The following is a 22,284-nucleotide window of genomic DNA, read 5'->3' as shown; positions in this document are numbered from 1 at the left end:
AGGGGCGACGTTAGTAAGCAGAGGTTCCCGAACAACCCAGCGGTGAAACAAGTGGGGGTAGATTTTGTGCGTCGGGATTGCAGCTGCGACTGGACGCCAGCCAAGCGATGCCGGATTAGTTGGCGGCATTTCAGCCCCGACTACTACCGAATCAGGACCATCGGTACCTTCTTGAGTTCAGCATCGCGCTGCCAACAAGTGATATTTGGAGCCAGAAGCTGTGCTCATGCTCTACGCTGCTTTTGCAAAACATCGCGATGCAACTCAAGCATCAGAGCCCCCCCCCCCCCCCCGCAAGAGTCTCTTTCCAGCAGACGATAGAGCTGCATTGGTATGTCATGATTTTCTGCGAATGTCTCAGTCCCGGCGCTACGAAGCCTGACTTGATACGTCGCTGTGAAGTCACTCCTTCGAAATTGAAACCGAAAGTGGGTTTAGAAAGAGTGACATTAAAAATATAGTCAATGCGTTTCCAGGCACCAGAATACTCTTTCCTGGGTCCTCGATACCGGTGCTTTTACTTAGAGCAGAAATCCGAAAATTTTCAAAGTTCGTGGCAGTACTCTTTCAAGAAACAAAGAATAGACATGAAATGCTTGTGCTGAAAAGCTCTTATGAGCCTGTATGTATAAAGTTGTACCTCTTTAAAGAAACATGCACTGGGCAGCAATTGTTGTTGCTTAAATGAGGTGTCTCTTATAAGCAGGGTACACCATATACATATTTTTTATGAACCCTTATTTCAGTGCAGGCACGTTGGTGTTTTTTGTACCGACTTATCTTTTATAAGAGGGTTTAACTGTGCAGGCTGCTTTTTTTTACAATACAAATGCTTTAAATAAGGATACCAAGAGAGTCGGGGTCTTGTTATCGTCACTGACAAACTCGAGAAGGAAATTCTTTGCCACTCCTAAAGTTACATCCAGATGCCTATTGAACTAACGGTTTATTAAATATTTTATAAATATAACTACTTGAAGGTGGCTGCTTAGTGAAAAAGCTGTAGGGTGTCTTGATATATAGGACACTCATATTTTAGAAAAAGAAATTCCACACAATTCGATATACTGATTAATCAAATTTCAATGCTGATATTGAGATCAAATGCACTGAATGTAACTCAGAGTCATTCAATCATATGAGTTGTGAAACTCCCCCCAGGCACCATGTATACGAATCCGGACTCATCATTGCCACCCCCCCCCCCCCCCCCTTCGGTCTGGAGTGAGAAGATTGTCGCGCCACCTGCTGACCGTTCGTCCACTATTAAACACGTTATTTTTCTGCTCCCAGGTGACATCAACGTACACTAACTCCTGAAAAATTGAGCCAACTGCGCGTCTAGATTTCAAAATGCAGTTTCGCAACTCGTATAACTGACTGACTCAAGGTGTTACTTAAGTTGGCTTTCAGGATATAAAATATGAGTGACATAGAGGCTATACTTATAGACAAGAGAGACCATTGTCAAGTGAAACAAGCATTAAAACTGTAATAATTTTTACTTTTATGATTTCTTTCACTTCAAGTAATGTAATGACCATACTGCAGTGCACCGGAGGCGCTTCAAGCTCACATTCTCAATACCAGTCATGCATGAAGATTTCTGGTGATGTAATGTGCTAATATTTCACATCTACAAGCCGAATCCCTTGTCATATTTTCAGTCACGAATGACTGGCAGACGAAATTTCCGATGTTAGCCTGACTTTGAATATTAATGACTCATTATTATTAATAATAATAATAAATATTTAATATTAATTTCTGGGCTCTTACGTGCCAAAACCACAATATGATATATGAGGCATGCCATTGAGAAGGGTTCTGGAAATCTTTACATTCAGCAGGTCTGAAGAAGATTAATAATAATTGAGTCAGTTCCACTGCCAATTATTAAAAGAGGGAGTGAAACTGCTGTAGGCACATGTGCCCTTACCAGAATTAACTTTGCAGGATTCTTCACAATTTAGGGATTCTAACGAATGGGCATGATGCAGAAACCATGGGGTGGTGACTGTGCTTACAAAGTTGAATATGGCTTAGTAGAGTTTAAATGGTAAAAGTTTTAAACATAACAAGACGAGCTTTTCGTGCGAAGGTGGCTGTATATCTACTGGCTTCAAGAGGCCCACACTAAAGCCTCATGTCCTATGCACTGATTGTAACGTCACTGATTATGACATGAAGCTTCTTTCAATTATCAAAAATAAGCCCTGAGGCAGTGCTCGTCACGTAAATGCTATTCTTTGGCTACAGTACATGCAGAAACATAGAGAAAGAATGCTGCTTGCAGGAGCTTGCCAATGCTCACTGGCAGTGAGGCTCATCTCCTAATGGCATTGTTACTGGGCAGTTCATTCGATAATGAACCACTCTGAAGAGCTCTTTTGCTTCAATGCCTTACAGGATTTAATGCATAACCAAAGTATACAATCAGGCCTCAGGGTAAGATAGGCAGCCCAAAACTTCATGAGACCTTATAATTTTGAAAATTTGAAAAGATATCATAATTACTTAGAAAACTTACTTAGAAAAGGGCCCCGCGACAAAGAAGCGAAAGCTGCCAGATAGGAGTAGGGTATTTTCCAGAATGTCATCGGCGAAAAAGAATAAACTATCTCCGAGCCCTGAGCTCTAAGACAGTGAAATAAGTCCCGACATGCCGTCAACTAGTGGCGACATTTTGCTTCAAGACATAGAAGACGTTTGTTTGCCTGCTGCGTGCTGGTGGAAAGTTGTTGGGAATGGCGAGGCAAGCCTTCTTGTGGTGTTTCTAGTGCTAAAAAAAGCGCCATTTGTGCAGAAATGTGTTGTCGTCACAGAACACATGACAGTCACCATTAGCAGCCGTCACCATCACTTGGCCAAGTCGCCGGGCAATGCAGATACCATTACCCAATTGGCCGAACTTCTGGGGGACATAGAAAAGCTGAAAGTGTGTTCATGTTGTTCCAGTGCGTCAGCAGGCAGAATCGTGAGTAATGACTATGAAGGGCTCACCGATACCCCAAAGTGCGGTCTCTGCTCGAAGCTTTGGCTGAAGCTGTGTTATAAGTTTCATTAGAGGAACGCAAGAAGAAGCAGAGGAAGGACACGCTCAAGATAATGGCCGCACGCGTAGCTTTTCGACTGTCTGAATTGCTAAAGGATGTGAGTGACATGAAAAAAAAAAGCTGTTTACATAACCAGACAAAACCCACGAGATTGTGCCATATAGTTGTAATTTATTTTCCAGCACGAAAAACACAGCCACAAGAGACGATGCAAGACATTGTAATTGGGTTTTTCGCGTGTAAAAATCTATTGCGAACGTACACCAACTAGCAACTAGCCGAACGACTCGTGTATGTTATGCTATATATATCAAGCATTGTTTATTGTGGGCTGTTCAGAAAGCCATAATTATACTATTTATGCCATACACAGCTTAATAATATGCAGTATTAAGTTTCTGTGGCAGCACAAAAAATCTCGAAAATATACTGTTGGCAAAGCTCTTTCAGAACGGCCGCCACGGCGTCTTGCCACGACGACTACGCGTTTTCGTCTGCTAGCAGAAGCTTGTTGCGCCACCAGTGACACCAAACCGGAAGCTGTCCCGGCGCCGTGTGCCGAGTGGTCTGACGAGGGGAGTTTTGCAACTTACCTAGTCTAGAAACGTTGCGCAGGGAGGCGCTTTCGAAAAAATGAATATGCAACAAAAATAACGTAGTAATGTTTTAAAAAGACGTCAACGTAATTTTAATTTACCGTACGTAAGTGACGCCGTTATAGATGGCAGGCGTTTTGCGCTCAATCAACGGGCAACCCCTTCAATAAAAGGCATAGCCTCCGAAATTAGTAAACGCCAAAATTGCCAATCTTAAAGGCCGAGTACAAAAACCCTTGCCCCCATAGAGTTTCCCACAATAGTTAATTTTGAGAAACTCTATGCTTACCCCTACGTAGGCAGCACCGTCATAGATGGCGTGCTTTTCGCGCTCATCCAGCAGGCAAAAAAAAATCCAAGGAGGATATAAAAACCTGCTGGAGTGGAAGCCGCCTATGCTTACCCATGGGAGGGGGTGAAGCCGCGCCGAGCCGCCGGCGGCCATCTTGGCAGAGGCAAGAAACAGCCGAATACAGCTGCGCTCGCGCTTATCTAAGCAGCAGGTGCAGTTTCTCGCGTCTTCAAAGCAATAAAAACAGTTGTGTCAGGTTGTAAGCATTTATTCTTTGCTTTTTGGCGGCGAAATGGCCTACGAAAACGCTTTGAGAAACTCGAAAATGGCAGAAAAAACACAATCACACAAACATTAAAAATATATGCGAACAGTATAGCCGAAACGAGCAGTGCGAGGAGACTCACTGATGTTTGAAAATGATCATTCTTGAAAGAACTGGCCTGACCCTGTCCTTGATGATCTCGCGGTTTCTTTCTTTTGTCATGTGGTGGATGCGGATTTTCACATACAGCTCCACAACTTTTTTGCACAAGCTGTAGATATGATTGTCGAGGGGATCAAGGTCAAGAATGTGCTGCTCTAGCTTCTGAAACCATTTTTCCTCTACAGACAGTCGTAGCACTTCCAAAACGAGGTGCTTTGACTGGGAGTTAACTGCTTGAAGTGTTCCACACTCAATCTGTAGCCGTCGCAGCCCCTTTTCAACGGCTTCACACAAGCCAATGACATCCTTGGACGGGGACACAAGCCCACCTCTGTTTTTCTGCTCAACTAGGGGAACTAGCTCATCTCAGTACAGGGCTGCAATGCACTCTTCGCATGTTGTTGTCTTGCACACTTGGCGTACAACAAAGCCTGCGATATAAGGCACCACCGCAACAACTACGGCAGAAAGGTTTTCAGGATGCGTTTAGTCGTGGTCATCGTGAGGCTCCAAGATCGAGGACCTGCGCATGTCTGTGAGCACGCTTGTTGCGTCTACCTGGGCGACAACAGTAGTGGCATTCAGGATGGAAACCATGTCTTTGGTGCAGTTTCTCGAGCTAGAAGACGTCACTTCTGTTTGCACCAGCAAGCGCTTGTATGCTGCCATGAACTGAGCAGCGGTTGGGTTGTTGTTGTTATACCCACCTCGGCCACGAACAGATCCGAAGAAGTTCTCAGCATGATCCTGGCTCAGTTTGTGCGTCAACAAGTACTTCAGCTTACCCTGGCCAACAAGCTCGTCGAACATTTTTTCAGTGCTCGCCATGCAGATCAAGAAGCCCACAAAACCAGTTTTTTTCAAGCCTTCTAAAACTGGCCGCCCAGCCGGATCTCTCAATCCCTTTATATACGCTTGGGTGTAGGCAAAGAATGGCTTCCAGCAGGCTTCATTCTGCTTCCGCAGAGGAGCCTTGTACGACCTTGCAAAAGGGTTCCTAGAATTAAAAAGGTCGAACAGGTGATCGAAGACCCTCACGAACTTCGATGTTGCACTGGCGCCCCGGAACTGGGGTAGCTTCAGCACATTTTCACAGAAGTCCAAGGCGTCAGCCACAGAGGAACTCAATGCTTGCGCAGCATATCGCACCTTCATCTTTTGTTTTTCCCATTGCACGTGGACTTTCGTGAGTTTGTTGCCCAGCCACAGCCCTTCAGAACGCTGCAATGCCTCCAATGCCACTATGTAGGCCCACTTTATGTGCTTTCCTTCAGCATCAACAATGTAGCTTAAGTTCGCCAAGGAATTGCGAATAAGCTTAATCATGTGGCAGGCGTCTAGGATAATGTAAACATTTTTAGCATCGTCAGCTGGGTTCACAAAGCTTGAAGAAATTTGCTCACAGTCAACACGAAGTTTAGCACCTAAACACCTGGCCATAGTGAAATTCGACGAGGCTCCGTCAAATGTGAGAGAGACTACTTCAGCCTTCACCGACGCAAGCTTCTCAATGCACTGTTTGGCCAGCTCGGCCCTCTCTGCTCCTGTGAGTGAATCTATTAAGAAGTATCAAACTGGCATCTTAAATCTGACGTTGATTCCAACGATCATGAAGACACACGCATTTGCAGCTTCAGGAAGACCGTCATCGTCAAGCCCAGTTCCGAAGTCAACATACCCTACTACCTTATCTCCAACTAGCTCTACGTGTTTCCTGATGGCCATGTCGTCTACAATGAGAGCGCAGTAGAAGGGTTCATCACGTGCTTCCGCAAACTTCTCAAGGAAAGCAAATGCTTCGGCTGTGAAGCCAGGAGCTCCTTGAATCGACTTGTACCAGCCCCTTAGTGTTCGCTGGGATGGGAGGGCTTCGTTGAATTTGGATCGTACATACTCGTACGCGGCTGGACTCTAAAAATGCAAAGTCAGTGCAAATGCTCGCAGCTCAGGTGGGTACTTGCCCTTCTGCTCATTGCCCACCCTGCAAAGTAGTTGCTGAATGTCATCCGAGAAAACAGATGAAAACACATGTGAGCCTTCTTCTGACAAGAGTTTTTGCTCTCTGATTTCTTTGATGATTTCTTGGGCGGTTTCATTTCTCTTGACCAGCCTTCGTTTAGTTTGTTGCAGTGTTTTGACCTTCTTCTTCAACTGGGTTATCTCTTCTTGTGAGGAAAGGACCTTGTCTTTGTAGAACAGTTTGGTTGGCGAGTCTTCAGGAAAATTTTCAGCTCCAGGCAGGTCGCACAACCCAGAACACTCAGGACCAGGCGGGGCCGGGAAATCTCGAGACTTGGGGTCGGGACGCTTCTGTTTGACCTGGGTTTGAAAGCATACGTTTTCTCAGACGAGCTAAAAAGGCAGCAAGTGCAAAAACTAAATGAAACCTCACACGTATAATGTGGGTACAACTAAGCTACACATTTTCTTTGAAGAAATAATAAATGTATTAAGTAACAAGCTTTTTCATAATCGTGCACGAGACATTGTATGCCAGCAAAAAGGACATGCACCCGCTCTGGCATAACTTTCCATTCGCCGGATGTGCCTTTAAGTATTGAATTGTAACCACTGTCAGTATGCTGTGGATGTCAATAATGTTTTTGTAGTAAACATTGCTGTATGCCCATTCCTGCTTAAGACCTGGTAAACAGGTCAGCAGTAATAAATAAATAAATATGTATCTTGATCACCAGTTAAGGCGAAGGTGAAGCAGTTACCATTACCGGTAACTTCACCTTCGCCGGCGGCGTCCGGTAATGCGGTAAACGGTAACGCAAACACGGTAACGATATGCTAAAACTACAGCTACTCCTCCACAGTACCACCAATTCTCGGCACGCAATCAATGCCACGTATACCCGCAACAACATGTCGTGGAACAAGTATTATGTAGCGGCCGTAACGCCACAAGCGTTATGCACGCTAAGCATTACGCTTCTAGTCCAACGATGGCAGTAATACTCACAGGTTTCTGCAGATGAGGCGGAAAAGCTGGAAACGACGTGGGCACACCTCCCACCCGCAGTCGCGTCGTTTGTCCAGTGCGGTCAAAGCACTCAGGACTGAAATGTACAGAGCACAGGCGGCCTCCATCCTTAGCGCGCCACCCTTCACGGCGAACTGCCCGCTCCCAAAGACTCCGAACTTCTGCATTCTTTGGAAACCTGTCAAGAAATATACGACAATCAACTGCGGCACACGTACACACAATGCCATTTTGCTGCTCTTTCATGAGCGGGCCTGCAAGCAACTACAATGCGGCTGAAATGACCGCGAGTAGAACACGCTAAATTTCATGTACTTACAGGTGAAATGTGAGGCCAGAACCTTTCTTCAGCCTGTTTGTGCATCCGTAGGCAACGCAGGAGGTAACCATTATCCAAGAGCAAGACTTGCACTCATTGAAAACTTTGAAGAGAACAGCGTGCACCAGCAACGAAGCGTGGAGGCGACACACCGGCAGCGCGCTTTCTGCCTCCGGCAAGATGGCTGCCGCTGGCGTCACCTGACGGGTGTCGCTTCCACTACAGCAAGTTTTTATATCCTCCTTGAAAAAATCTAGGAAGCTATGTCTAAGGTCTCGGTTTCTCCACACACGTGACCACGACGTTATTTTCTGTCCACACCGGAACTAGCTCTTTTTTGGCTGACCTTTGTGCCTTTGGCCAATGCCTCCTCTAGAAGATGCCTGCAGCATGAAAAGAAAAACGGCTGCCACACCCTTTCCCTTCTTTATTTTATAATGTTCTCGGTCGCTAGCGTCACTTGTGGCGGACGGTGCAACAACGCAACACTTTGCATAGCCTCCGAATTAGCAGCGTTCCGTTTCAGGTCTCGACCAACTCTCGACTGACGCGCCCCTATGGGCCGCAGATGAAAAACGCATAGCTTGTACCGCCCGCTACCGTGATTATAGTATGACGATAGTTATAGCGCGAGAACAAAACGACGACACAGAAAAGAGAAGGAAGAGACGTCGTTTTGTTCTCGCGCTATAACTATCGTCAAGCCATACCAACTAGCCCAAGCTGCCACATTTCTAAGTGATTATGGATGGATGGATGGATGGATGGATGGATGTGGCTGTACCCTTTAGATCGGGCGGCGGCTAACGCCACCTAGCCGTAATACTTAGTGAACTAACCATTACATTTATCTTTTTTTTTTCCTTTAAATAATGAAGTTGAGGATTCGTACTTCGCAGTGAAGGATTTAATTTTCACTCGTGCCTTGACTTTAGCCACCAATCAGATAACCTCCTTCTAGTTAAGTCTACCCGCTTGAAGTCTATTTTGCCCTCGCTGTCCCTAAATCCCAGTGCTTTGAAAAACTCTGCGCCATCATCCTGAACTATAGGGTGAAGCCCTTTACAGAACATTATCAAGTGTTCGGCAGTTTCTTCTTCCTCTCCACACGCACTGCATACTGTGTCTACCCCTTCGTATTTGGCCCGATATGTCTTGGTTCGCAGTACTCCCGTCCTGGCCTCAAACAGTAGAGAACTACCCCGAGTATTATCGTAGATCCTTTCCTTGGCAATTTCCTGCTTAAAAGTTCGATAGATCTCTAGTGCGGACTTCTCAATCATTCCCATTCTCCACATGTCAGTCTCCGTTTCCTTCACTTTCTTCTTAACCGATAGTTCTTTTTGGTTTGGCCACCTGCTGTTTTCTAAGTATTTACCAGTCAACTTCCTGGTTCGCTTCCTCCATTTTGTATCGACATTCTTCATGTACAAGTAGCTGAAAACCTTCCTAGCCCAACGCTCTTCCCCCATTTCTCTCAATCGCTTCTCAAATTTTATCTTGCTGCTAGCTTCCCTGCCCTCAAATAATGTCCATCCCATATCACCTTGTACTCCCTGATTTGGTGTATTCCCGTGAGCTCCTAAAGCAAGCCTACCTATTCCACGTTGCTTAATTTCTAATCTTGCTTGAACTTGTGATCTCATGCACAAGACCGCATTGCCGAACGTCAGCCCAGGAACCATGACCCCTTTCCATATTCCTCTCACAACATCATACCTATTGTAATTCCACAGTGCCCTATTTTTCATGACTGCTGCATTCCTGTTACCTTTAGTCGTCACGTATATTTCGTGTTCCCTCAGATACTCGGTCTCATTGCTTATCCATACGCCCAGATATTTGTATTTATCTGTTATCTCTAGCGTGACCTCCTGTATTCTAAGCTCACTACTTTCGTTGTCATTGAGAATCATGACTGCTGATTTTTCCTTACTGAATCTAAAATCTAACCTATCTCCCTCATTACCGCAGATGTCCATCAATCTCTGCAAATCTTCCTTGTTGTTGGCCTTTAGCACTATATCATCTGTGTACATTAATGCTGGTAGTGCCTGATCAATAAGTTTTCCTTGTTTGACTAAAGAGAGGTTGAAGCCCAGTCCACTTCCCTCTAATTTTGCCTCTAATCCTTGTAGGTACATCATGAATAATAAGGGTGACAGGGGGCACCCCTGCCTAAGCCCCGTTTTACCTCTGCAGGCTTGGATACCTGTTTTTCCCACTTTATAACTACCTTGTTACCTTTATAGATACCCTTTAAAAGATTAGTGACTACATGTTCCACGCCTAGTGTGTCCAGTATTCCCCACAATTACTCTTGAACCACGCTATCGTACGCTCCCTTGATAACCAAAAATGCTAGCCACAGGGGCCTGTGTTCCTTTTCTGCTATTTCGATGCACTGCGTCAGTGAGAACAGATTGTCTTCCAACCTCCTGTGTTTCCGAAACCCATTCTGCAGTTCCCCCAGCACCCCCTCATCCTCTATCCACGCCTGCAGTCTTTCCTTTATAATCTGCATCGCCAGCCTGTAGACCACTGATGTCACTGTTATAGGACGGTAGTTGTTTATGTCAGCTTTGTCCCCCTTTCCTTTATAGATCATGCTCATCCTGCTAAGTTTCCATTCATCGGGAACTTCACCATCGATTATTATTGTGCTCACTGCCTCTCTCAAAGCCTGCTTAGACTTCGGACCTGATGTCTTTATCAGCCTCATTGGAATGCCATCTGGGCCTGTTGATGTACTACTAGGAACCCTTTTCTCAGCCCTTTCCCACTCTTGTTGTGAAAATGGAGCCATTGCACCACTTGATTCGACTTTGTCTATTGTGGTGCATAAAGTACTTCTTTGTTGAAATTTTTCTGTCACCCTTGTTCTTATATATTCAATAGCTTCGTCCCCTTCTAGCCTAGCACCTTGGGCTGTAGTTATAAAACTCTGCTCTAGGCTCGTCTCATTTCTTAGGGAGTTTAGATGGTTCCGAAATTTCGCAGCTGCCTTTCTATCTTTTTTATGTATTTCTGCCAGCCACTGAGCTCCCTTCCTTCTAATCTTTTCATTGATCAGAAGGGATGCATCCCTTCTACAGCTTAGAAAGGTTGCCCATTTTCTTTCAGCATCATCTGTCGGTTCACCCCGCTGCTTAGCATGTCTGTGTTCCCTAGAGGCTTCCTGACGTTTTGCTATGGCTCTCTTAACTTCCTCATCCCACCAACTTTTGGGTTTGTGTCTTCTTTTCCGGGGTGACTTGCCACGCGTCTTAGCAAGCTCTAGCTCAAAGAGTCTAATTAGATTCGTGTATGTCCACGCTGTCTTATTATCCTCCGTGATTACTTTCTCAATTTGTTTAGTGGCTATTTCAATTTGCCTTTCTGGATAAAAATTTTCCTGTAGTTGCTCATCTTGTCTCCTTCCCACTTTCACTGCTCTTCCAAAACTTAGCTTGATACGTTGTGATCGCTACCCAGACTTCTGGAGCCACCTTCATCTATGTGCATTCCCCTGAGCTTATCATACATCCTATGTGACATCAGTGCATAATCTATCGTCGACTGAAGTCTTCCTACCTCCCATGTTATTTGCCCTTCACACTTCTCGGTACTGTTGCAATTGATCAAATTAAGCCTTTCACACATATCCATGATCATTTTGCCTGTCGGATCGGTATACCCATCTATATCTTCTATGTGCGCATTCATGTCTCCTAGTTTAATTATCTCGCACTCTCTTCCTAACTTATTATAGTGTAACTTATTATAGTGTCGGTCGCGAGCGCCACCGCGCGGTGCTTGCTCAAAACTGAAGGCAGGCCAACTCCGCTGGGAGCGCGAGCCATTCCCCAGGCATTGTTTCGAGGAGGCGTTGATACAGCCAATATGTGACGCAGCTGAAGACTTTTTGGGCTCGTTGTTCGCTCTTGAGCAGCACGTACTTGTTTCACTGGTAGGTGTTCTGTGCTTGTTTCAACAAGTCAGCGATGGACTCTCCGATCTCCGAGCGGACGCCTCCGTCGAAGAAAGTGAGATTTGCCTCTACACCAAGGACTCCAAGACTACCTAGAACCGGGGGCAAGGTTCCATTTGGCGTTGCATAAGTCTGTTGCCAGACTTTGGGGTGGTTGTTGCCAGACTGCCGCTAAATTTGGCAAAAAATTTTTTTTGTAGTTGTGGCTTTTTCGTAAGAGTTTGGTGCTATCCGCGGAAGCGTAGCATCCCCCGTCGTAGCACGCGGTCGACGCGACACGATCAGCTGAGAGAGAAAAAAAAGAAAAGTAAAGGGGAAGGGGGGCAGCGCATCCCCTCCTGCGACTCTAATCAGTTTTCCCCGTATTCCCTAATACTGAGACGCGATATCTTAATCGCACAGCTGCGCACACAGAAAGAGAACGCGCCTCGACTTCTGTAATGGGAGGTTTATTCCGTTAATTAAAACGGCCTCTTAATTGCGCAGCAGCGCCGCGCTCGACTTCTGCTAGGCTCGGTTCCTTCCGTTGAATAAAACGGAATTGAAACGGCCTCTTAATTGCACGGCAGCACCGCGCTCGACTTCTGCTAGGCTCGGTTCCTTCCGTTAATTAAAACGGAATCGAAACGGCCTCTTAATTGCACAGCAGCACCCCGCCGACTTCTGCTAGGCTCCGCCCCGAAGAAGTGCACCGCGGATAGCACCAAACTCTTGCGGAGAAGCCACAACTACAAAAAAAATTTTCTGCCATATTTAGCGGCAGTCTGGCAACAACCACCCTTCCAGTCTGGCAACCACTTATGCAACGCCAAATAGAACCTTGCCGAACCGGGCCGGTAAGAAGTCCTGAAACAAAATTTTTGCGTCCCTCGGAAAATTCACAGCTCAGTCGTACTTGACGCAGGACGTTCCAGACTCTGTGTATCGAGAGCTGTTGGCGAGGCCGCCAAACAACCCTGATGGGCCGATGCGCGACATCTGCGCCTTCATCGAAGTGCGCGTGGGCACCGAGAATGTTTCGTCGACATTTGAAAGCGTGATGACGCGGCTGGGTGCCACGGTGCGCCGCCATCTGGGCCCCAGCGTCACTCACGTCGTATTCCGCGAGGGCCGCGTCTCCACACTCAAGCGGGCACTACAGCTAGCCATCCCCCTGGTGGGGCCGCTCTGGGTGCAAGAGTGAGTCCAACACAACGGTGCTTTCTAGGCGAGTTGGAACAAGCCGGTCATAATGGCGTTTAGCGCGAACACTAACGAAAGGACGGAACGCATTCCTTTAAAATTTGTTGGAAAGCATCACACACGTTGCCCACACACGTATTCGCCTTTTCATAAACGCCTCCCTGGGCACTGCCATAGCCCTCCTTGGTCTGTGCAAATTGACGCGTCCCCTCGAAAATGCACCGACGACGCTGCGCCCTTAGCCTTTGTACTCCCACGCACAGCCCATCATGGCGGTGTTTTTTTCCTTCCTGTGAAAAGGTGTATATATATAGACAAAAAAAAATCGCAGCATGTCCATGAAGTGAATGATAAGTGGAACGAAGCACTGGAGGGTTTTATCGCTAAACTGTGAACCATCCGCAAATATCGCCCACTACATCATCAAGACGTGACAAACACTATATATATTTATACAAGAAATTTTATTATTGGTAGGTGGTAGCTGTACGTCGCTTCTGTTCCCCTTTTATTATAATGGCTTTATGATCGGTAAAATAATGGATCAGTGATGGGGCGTAGCGAAATGTTTGCGAGGATGAACTATAGGCGGTCGCGTAGAAACAAGGGATCGACACAGTGAGAAAATCTATGGTTCTTTAATACAAGCACATGCCCATGTTGCATTTCATATTGGCTGCTTCTCAACAGTATTGGCTTTATGGTCGTTGAAGTGGTGGATTGGTGATGGGGTGTAGTGGGATGTTTGCAAGGTGGCTAGATACACCAACGGAGGAAGGACAGACCCACACCCCAAGGAGCTCAGCCCATAAAAAAAAATGGGAGTGAACAGAAAAAAGTAGATAAAAGCAAAATGTGCACGCCTAGAAAAGAATGGGACGTCAGCGTCGTGCCATGGTACCGCACTCGTGCCATCGCTGCGCCTTTCCGACCAAACACTTAAGTTTCTGACGTGACGAAGGCATGGGGGCGGTACCGCGGCATGACGTCGCATTCTTTTCTAGGCGTGCACATTTTGCTTTTATCTACTTTTTTCTGTTCACTCCCGTTTTTTTGTCTGTATATATGCATGTTTGTGATGCTTTCGAATAAATTTTAGTTTAGAGAATGTGCTGTGTCTTCTCGTTTGTCTAGTGTTTGCACTAAACACCTTCCCAGTGTCTCTTGCGTACTCACTGAAATGACTGGCAGGCAGAAGTGATCTTCTTCTCAGTCAATGTCCTGCTATGCCACCCTCGGAGAGCTTTCTGCACCACACATGGTTTTGCGCAGCCACTTTTCTCCAAGTGACAAAGTCATGTGATGTCACAAGTTTCGCTGATCTGTGACGGCGTTATCACGTGATGATTTTTTGCATCACTGGTCATCACTGACGAGAAACGCCGAAGCGGGACACCAGTAAATTTTCCCATTTGATGAGGCATGTTAGGCCTTGAAAACATTTTGGAAGAACTCTTGTCTCACAAAGGTCATGAAGTAGGCTTAGCATTCAGGTCCACCCATGGAACAGCCTTTCTGATTTCCACTACAGAAGAACATGTTACTGCAGAAGTTTCTGGCAAACAGATATTTTGTTGCGCTGGAGCATAACCATGGAAGAAGTCCTGCCATCCTGTTTCTTCTTTTTGTGATTGTGCTTCAGTACTACAGTATGTCTGTTATCATATCCGCTTGTTGACCTCTGCACTTAAGGGTCCTTGTGGAGCTCTCACATTAATAGCCGAAGAATTTCGGTTCAAAGCTAGCACGTTGAACTGATGTCTGAAGTCGTTGTACAAATGAAATTCAAATTTTGTGTAGCCAGCTCAGACAGCTTTTATTTCAGTATTTGTGGTGCTCTTACCAAACTACGATTTCAATCGCTGCTTTCTATTTTCGGCATTTTTAGAAAGGGAGATTGTGAAAATGGTCAGTGTTTCTTTGTAAGCCTCACGCAGACTGCTATATGGTTTCTCGTTTCGCCTTTTTAGCCCGTTCTGCCCATTGAAGTGTGAGGGCTGCTCTGATAAGTTAATGGTGTGCAGGTAAGCAGTGCGACATTGTAATGAAATGTGTGTCTTGCAGATGCCTTGCCAACAACAGGTTAGCATCCCCAGAGAGGTTCCCGCCTTATGTGTCTGCTGCCCATGACTGTCCCATTCTCAGCCGCAAGATTAGGGTAAGCGGCCAACACATCCATCGAAATACTTTTGTAATGGCACAGTTTCTAGCAGGGGACTCTTTATTTAAAAATGTGTTGTTATATCACCTTTGTCTTCCTGTAAATTTCAGCTGTGTAAAAGCAGAATGAATGGCAGTTGCAAAAAATGGGTTACCACATATGGCAGTGTGCACTTCACGGCATCAGTTGGGTGAAGCTATTGATATCAAGCAAAAGTAATGTACAACCACCTCAAAAAAGAGCAGCGCTTTGAGATAGGTAATAATCCACTTCAAGTTGTAAAAGACTGTCTGCTTAGGGCAGGTAATAACCGCAAAACCGAACCACGAGATTGAAGTAACTGCAAGAATAAGAATGGGGTGGAGCACATTTGGCAAGCACTCTCAAATCATGACAGGTAGATTGCCACTATCCCTCAAGAGGAAGATATATAAAAGCTGTATCTTGCCGGTACTTAGCTACGGAGCAGAGACCTGGAAACTTACAAAGAGGGTTCAGCTTAAATTGAGAACGACGCAGCGAGCAATGAAAAAATAAATGGTAGGTGTAACCTTAAGTGACAAGAAGAGAGCAGAGTGGATTAGGGAACAAACGAAGGTTAAGGATATCGTAGTTGAAATCAAGAAGAGGAAATTGACATGGGCCAGGCATGTAGCGCGTATACAGGATAACCACTGGTCATTAAGGGTAACTAACTGGATTCCTAGAGAAGGCAAGCGGGTTAGGGGGAGACAGAAGGTTAGGCGGGCAGATGAGATTAAAAAGTTTGCGGGTATAAATTGGCAGCAGCAAGCACAGGACCGAGTTAACTGGCGGAACATGGGAGAGGAACATGTCTTGCAGTGGGCGTAGTCAGGCTGATGATGATGATGATTCATATCCCTTGAACACACTGTTGAACACCAATAGTTGAACCCTGCCTGTAATGCTCAATGAGGATGCTTGCCCAGACACAAAGATGACTGGTCATCAACAGATCCTGCTGTCTGCGGGCAGGGCATAACTTTTAAAAAGGGTCTTGAAACACTGTTTCAGTAATAGCCCCATGACCTTTGTTATGGAACTCATTGCCTCATTACCTAAAAAATTGTTGACTATCTCAAGTACACAGTTACAGGGATATGCCACACATTTCAAGTTATTTTTTTCATCTTTCATTCTGGTGAGTGTGCTGAAATCTATTTGTCGAGGGATGACATGGTCGTGAAAATACGTCGGCGCAAAACATAAAAATGCATTTGCTCACTTCTGGTGTCGTGCAAGTGTATGCTACTGTCCAATTTTTGCACTCTATAATGAAGCGTAGTGCTGGCATGAGTCAAGGAGCGCATGAATCCAAATGCCACTCATCATTTGTGTTGGCCATCAGACGATACACTGGAACCTTGTTATAATAACTACACATCTGTCACGAAAATACTTTATTACATCTGAAAATTTGTTATAATTGTTTGCTCGTATTACTGTATCTATGGTAAAGCTAGTGGTCACTTATTTCTTTATAACTGATAATTCGTTATATCAAGGTTTGAGTTTAGTACCAGTCTTCTAAATGACAAAATAGAGAGGGCGCTAAGAACAGTGGCAACTTTGCACTTCAGTTGTATGTGCTGCTCATGACTACAAAATTTGGCTTGGCAGTTCATGGCTGCATTTTCTGGCAAGCTAGAGAGTGGTTCGGGACCCCTTTGATTATATGGATGTGGATACATACGTAATGCTAGTGGTTACAAGTGATGTGTACATGGTTTCCTCTGTAGAAGCCTCGATCTTGGCGAACCAAGCCTGACTCTCCGTCGCCAGTTAGGCGGAGGAAAAGGCCCTGGTTGCTGGACCTGAGGTCTGAAGTGCTGCTCACCGAAGAAGTGCTATCGCCAAATGAACATTTACAGGACATTGTCACAAAAGGTATGGATCAGTGAACTTTATTCAATTCCTCTCAATGGACATGTGTGCAAACGAGCGTTGGTTAGCCATTTTCCCTCTAGCTGTAAATGTTGCAGCTGGTAACTTGAGATATGCTGACTAGCTAATGTCCGTTAAAGTTGCATACTCGGCAAGGCTTTATTGCCAAGCAAGTGCAGCTGACATAGCTACTTGCACAGATTTGCATAGGTAGACACAAGTGCATTGAGAATGGCTGAGTGACCACGACATAACAATGCAAAGAAGAACGAGTTAAGTGGCTGCAATGAAACTGAAGACAAGTTGTGACATGAAGAGAGTACAATGCAATGTTTTATTACTAGCATGTAGCCAGGGTCTTTAAACCCCGAGTGCTAATTAAAGGACCACCAAATGAATAGTGTGTATCACATTTATAAGTTGCGCTTTTGCAGCAAGTGTGGATCAAATGTTTTCGCCAGGTGGGCAGTCTAAAATGGCGATTGTGATCACTGTGCCATGTTCTTCTGGTTGCCTGCTCCACTGGTTGTGAATCCCCTCTAGATCTGCATGTTTTGATATAATAACTGGGAGTTTTAATGTCACAAAACCATATGATTGTCTGAGGCTCCACGAGGAGGGCTCTGAAAATTTTGGCTGCCAGGCGTTGTTTATAGGGCACCTAAATCTGAGCATGTGGGCCTCGAGTGCTTTCATTCATATCGGAAATGTGGCAGCCCACGTCGTACAGTTAGCGGGATCGATCCTGCAACTTGTGGGTCAATAGTTGAGCATCATAATCACTACCGAGGTGGGTTAATCTGCATGTTTTACAGTTTTGAGGAGCTAGTTTATTTAGCAGTAAGATGATAATATAGGCCTGTGTGCTCAGATTTGGGTGCACGTTAAATAACCCCAGGTGGTCAAAATTTCCGGTGCATTCCACAACGGAATATCTCATAATCATATGGTGGTTTTGGGACGTTACACCCCACATATCATAAAAATTTTAATACGAGTTCAGGACTGAGTGACATGTATTTTGATAGCACTTGCATAAAGTGTGCATTATTGACAGGATTTATAAAGAAAGTAGCGTCCGAACCTAGAAAGTGCTTGGACAGATGGGTTCACTCAGAAGACACTTTTTGATCATGCGAGTATTGAGGCTTCCTTGTGAAGAAGGGGTCGATCCCAGTTGTGACAGTCACACTTCCATGGAGGCGAAAGGCCAGAGGCTCGTGTACAGTGCAATGTCACTGCACGTTGAAGAATGCTAGATGGTCAGAATTTGCAGAGTCCTGCACTACGGTGTCTCCTCTCATAATCAAATCTAGGTTATGGGACGTAAAACTCCAAATTTCATTACTAGTTTCCTTCTGCAATTCAACTTTTGGTAATATGTAACGGGGAGTAATTAATAAGTGAACGCCGGGTGGGCTAACACTGCACACAGTATGCAAGGATGCAGGACAAGAGGGCAGTTCAGACACAGCCCCACAACATCATCGTCATCTTCATTCCGTCTGCGTCGTTTCTGCACCCGTGACTGGGGTACCTTTCTATACCCGTGACAATATGGTCCTCGTTTCCTCCAGTGACAACAAATAATTTTCTTTATTATAAGTGCAATACATGGTACAGGCATCTTGCAAGATCAGTGTCCCTAAAAGGGGCTAGGCTTAGACGGGTGTAGTTGGTGACTTCTTGAGGGGCAGTTTATTTTAGCATTGATTTTTTTCTAACTTTTGAGAGAGTGTTACACCTCGCTGTGCAGTTTTCAATAAAGGCGCTCAGTTTATGCGTAGCTGAGCTTGCTACGAGCGGCAAAGGGCTTACCTACTGACCCCCCTCCCCCCATTTTTTTTACTTGACTACTGCTGCTTCACTTGTTAATCACCTTCTTTCTAAATTTGAAATTTGCTAAGTGTCAGAGGTATTGAAGCTTTGTAGTAGGCAAGTTGCAAGACATTGTTTATATCCTAGTATGCTATACTAGTACTAGGTGCATCTTCTGTGGCATATTCTGATCTTGTAAGGAAAACTTTGCAACTGTCCTCTTGCAGTGGAGAAGCACGTTTTGGACCTCCCACGGAAGTGCTTGTTGTCAGGAGCGTCTTCCGGCTTGCCACTGGCTAATCCTGGTGGCCTGATAGACACACAGGAGCTGCCCACCTCACTGACGGAGTTGGCTCAAGTGGAGCAGCAGAGCCCGCTGCCAGAGCTCCCTTCGAAAAAAGACTGTCGTATTAGCCGGCGGAGTTTGGAGGACTTCAGTACAAATGTGGTGAGTTCACTTGTGCTGACACGCTCGTACCACTGCAGACACTATGACTGATGGGCATTGCTTGAAAAGTTATTCATTGAATATTTTGTGCCAATAAAGCTTACAAACAATGAAGTCACCAAAGGCATAGTGAACATAATTTGTAGTCGACGACCGATAATTCAGACTCCACAAGAAACGTACATAAGTTCGAATCATCGAATATCTAAAAAAACGAATGCGCCGGAAAAGATACGTTTATCGACGCTTCAGTGACCCTGTGGCCGGAAAAAGCTGTCAATGCCTTGCTGCACACACTTCCGCTTGCAAGCGACCAAGTCCCTCTGTATTTCTGTCAGTGTAGTATGCTCGCTGTAGGACCACAGGTAGGACGATGAAATGATTGCGAGGACTAGAGACAGTTTTGCATGCAACGGCTCCGAAGCACACGGTGCGTCGTCATCAGCATTCAGAATCGCTGTTTGGCAATTGCAAAACCTGCTCAGTTATGTCGTCGTCGTTCAATTCGACACACGACGACACAGCATGGTCAACACTTGAGAAGTCTTCAAACATAATTGCGTCAGGAATCTGCACACCGCAGTCTTGCAGGCCGTCTATGACGTCCGCACTTGAGCCTGTTACGCTGCGCAGCAGGTCGGGCTCTTCAATTTTGCAGGGGTTCTTAAACTCTCGAAATGTTGAACTCTCAGGCAACTTCGACTTGCGGGCAACCGCTGAGCACTTGTAGAATGATGGCAGTTTTCCTTGCCATGGTTAGCGTTGTGTACGTCTGTCCAGCACCTATATTTTCAATGCCCGGGCGAATGCTCTCTTCAGGCCGTCGAGAGCATGCTCCACCTTCGCTCGCCACTGCCGCACAGTGATGCTGCGCAAGTACACTATGGGATTCTGGCGCTGGATGGCCATGCATTTTAGGAAATTTGCGAATTCGTGTTTTTATGCGATTTAATTTGCATTAGTGCTTCTTGGCGGCTTTAATGGATACAGGAGGGGATCAAAAGTAGAACGAACATAACGACGCACTGTTTTTACCAGACTCTGTCAGGCGGTGCTACCGGTTCGATATATGTGTTTGACTTTTATAGCATTCGCATTTTTGCGCATATATGTGTTTGACTTTTATAGCATTCGCATTTAGCTCTTTGAAGCTATTGCAACCTCATCATTTGCATGCCTCAGAATATAATACTACTGTGTACCACTTTGCATATCTGACGGAAATCAATCAGATTATCCTTTTCTATTTGTCATTAGTGTCAAAGAAAGAAAAACGAACTCGCAGTTTTCTTTACGGTTTCACCTGAGACGACTGAAAGGCAAGAACTACAGTGTAGCCCATTTATAACGAGCCCACTTACAGCAAAATAGCAGTTATAACCAAGTCATCTTGATTTTTCGTTCCAATTTCCACATGTCACTGCCTTTTTTTTTCTCCACTTAAAGGCGCCCAATCCTCCTCGAAAGCCTCACGCAGCAGTTGCAACGAAGTCAAAGCCGCGGGGACGTAAGAAGAAACAAGAGATGGTGCCTGCAGTTCGCACAGAGGTACGACGGAGAAGCGCTGGAGCTGAAGCTACACCGCGCTTCAATAAGACGGCGGTACGGCAAGTAAAGAACGGTGAAACACCGACCCCGTCCCGCAAGGTACCGACTCAAGTACAATCGACATACGACCTTCACCGGCGCTCGTTGAAAAACGTGAGAAATCTGGAAGTGGCAGTGACTGGCTCAGTTGCTGAAGCAGCCATTGTGCAAGTAGCTGGGAAACGAAGTAAGTCTAACGATGACCCCCCGGTAGACGGAGTAAAGCAAGCCAAGTTAACACTGCAACCCCCGTACAACACTGCAGTGCAACATTGCAGCCCCGGCAGCCCCCGGCTGCCATTATGACCGCCATTATGAAACGCCATTATGACCGGCTTGTTCCAACTCGCCTAGAAAGCACCGTTTTGTTGGACTCACTCTTCGACCCAGAGCCGCACCACCAGGGGGATAAACATCTGTAGTGCCCGCTTGCGTGTGGAGACACGGCCCTCGCGGAATACGACGCGAGTGACGCTGGGGCCCAGATGGCGGCGCACCGTGGCACCCAGCCGCGTCATCACGCTTTCAAATGTCGACGAAACATCCTCGGTGCCCACGCGCACTTCGATTGAAGGCGCAGATGTTGCGCATCGGCCCATCAGGGTTGTTTGGCGGCCTCGCCAACAGCTCTCGATACATGGAGTCTAAACGTCCTGCGTCAAGTACAACGACTGAGCTATGAATTTTCCGAGGGACGCGAAAATTTTGTTTCAGGACGTCTTACCGGCCCGGTTCTCGGTAGTCTTGGAGTCCTTGGTGTAGAGGCAAATCTCACTTTCTTCGACGGAGGCGTCCGCTCGGAGATCGGAGAGTCCATCGCTGACTTGTTGAAATAAGCACAGAACACCTACCAGTGAAACAAGTACGTGCTGCTCGCAAGCGAACAACGAGCCCAAAAAGTCTTCAGCTGCGTCACTTATTAACTGTATCAACGCCTCCTCTAAACAATGCCTGGGGAATGGCTCGCGCTCCCAGCGGAGTTGACCTGCCTTCAGTTTTGAGCAAGCGCCGCGCGGTGGCGCTCGCGACCGACACTATAATCACTTAGAAGTGTGGCAGCTTGGGCTAGTTGGTATGGCATGACGATAGTTATAGCGCGAGAACAAAACGACGTCTCTTCCTTCTTGTCACTGTGTCGTCGTTTTGTTCTCGCGCTATAACTATAGTCATACTATAATCACGGTAGCGGGCGGTACAAGCTGTGCGTTTTTCATCTGCGGCCCACAGGGGCGCGTCAGTCGAGAGTTGGTCGAGACCTGAAACTGTACGCTGCTAATTCGGAGGCTATGCAAAGTGTTGCGTTGTTGCACCGTCCGCCACAAGTGACGCTAGCGACCGAGAACATTATAAAATAAAGAAGGGAAAGGGTGTGGCAGCCGTTTTTCTTTTCATGCGGCAGGCATCTTCTAGAGGAGGCGTTGGCCAAAGGCACAAAGGTCAGCCAAAAAAGCGCTAGTTCCGGTGTGGACAGAAAATAACGTCGTGGTCACGTGTGTGGAGAAACCGAGACCTTAGACATAGCTTCCTAGATTTT

At 46.0% G+C, this 22,284-nt stretch overlaps 2 protein-coding genes across 8 annotated transcripts in view; both read right to left on the bottom strand.

Moving 5' to 3' along the window:
* LOC119176097 (COP9 signalosome complex subunit 8) overlaps positions 1-22,284 on the bottom strand; it is an 80,195-nt gene that overhangs the window by 2,600 nt on the left and 55,311 nt on the right. The window lies entirely within an intron of this gene.
* Positions 6,283-8,323, bottom strand: LOC142775487 (THAP domain-containing protein 1-like). The gene is made up of 3 exons (XM_075876907.1): positions 7,680-8,323; positions 7,340-7,538; positions 6,283-6,690 (listed from the first exon to the last, which is right to left on the bottom strand). The coding sequence occupies exons 1-3, from the start codon at positions 7,748-7,750 to the stop codon at positions 6,283-6,285; spliced, it is 678 nt and encodes a 225-aa protein (XP_075733022.1). The 5' UTR covers positions 7,751-8,323.

This window comes from Rhipicephalus microplus, chromosome X (assembly GCF_043290135.1).
Source record: "Rhipicephalus microplus isolate Deutch F79 chromosome X, USDA_Rmic, whole genome shotgun sequence".
Classification (NCBI taxonomy): domain Eukaryota; kingdom Metazoa; phylum Arthropoda; class Arachnida; order Ixodida; family Ixodidae; genus Rhipicephalus; species Rhipicephalus microplus.
The sequence above is the reverse complement of the archived record's forward strand: the minus strand, read 5'-3'. Positions and strand labels throughout refer to the sequence as shown.

Bases quoted from the DNA above. Each gene is read 5' to 3' on its own strand.
- LOC142775487 (XM_075876907.1), bottom strand. From the start codon at position 7,750: ATGGTTACCTCCTGCGTTGCCTACGGATGCACAAACAGGCTGAAGAAA. The intron at 7,539-7,679 runs GTAAGTACATGA...ATTTCTTGACAG, and splicing joins TCTGGCCTCACATTTCACCT to GTTTCCAAAGAATGCAGAAG. The intron at 6,691-7,339 runs GTGAGTATTACT...TTTCAAACCCAG, and splicing joins CGCCTCATCTGCAGAAACCT to GTCAAACAGAAGCGTCCCGA.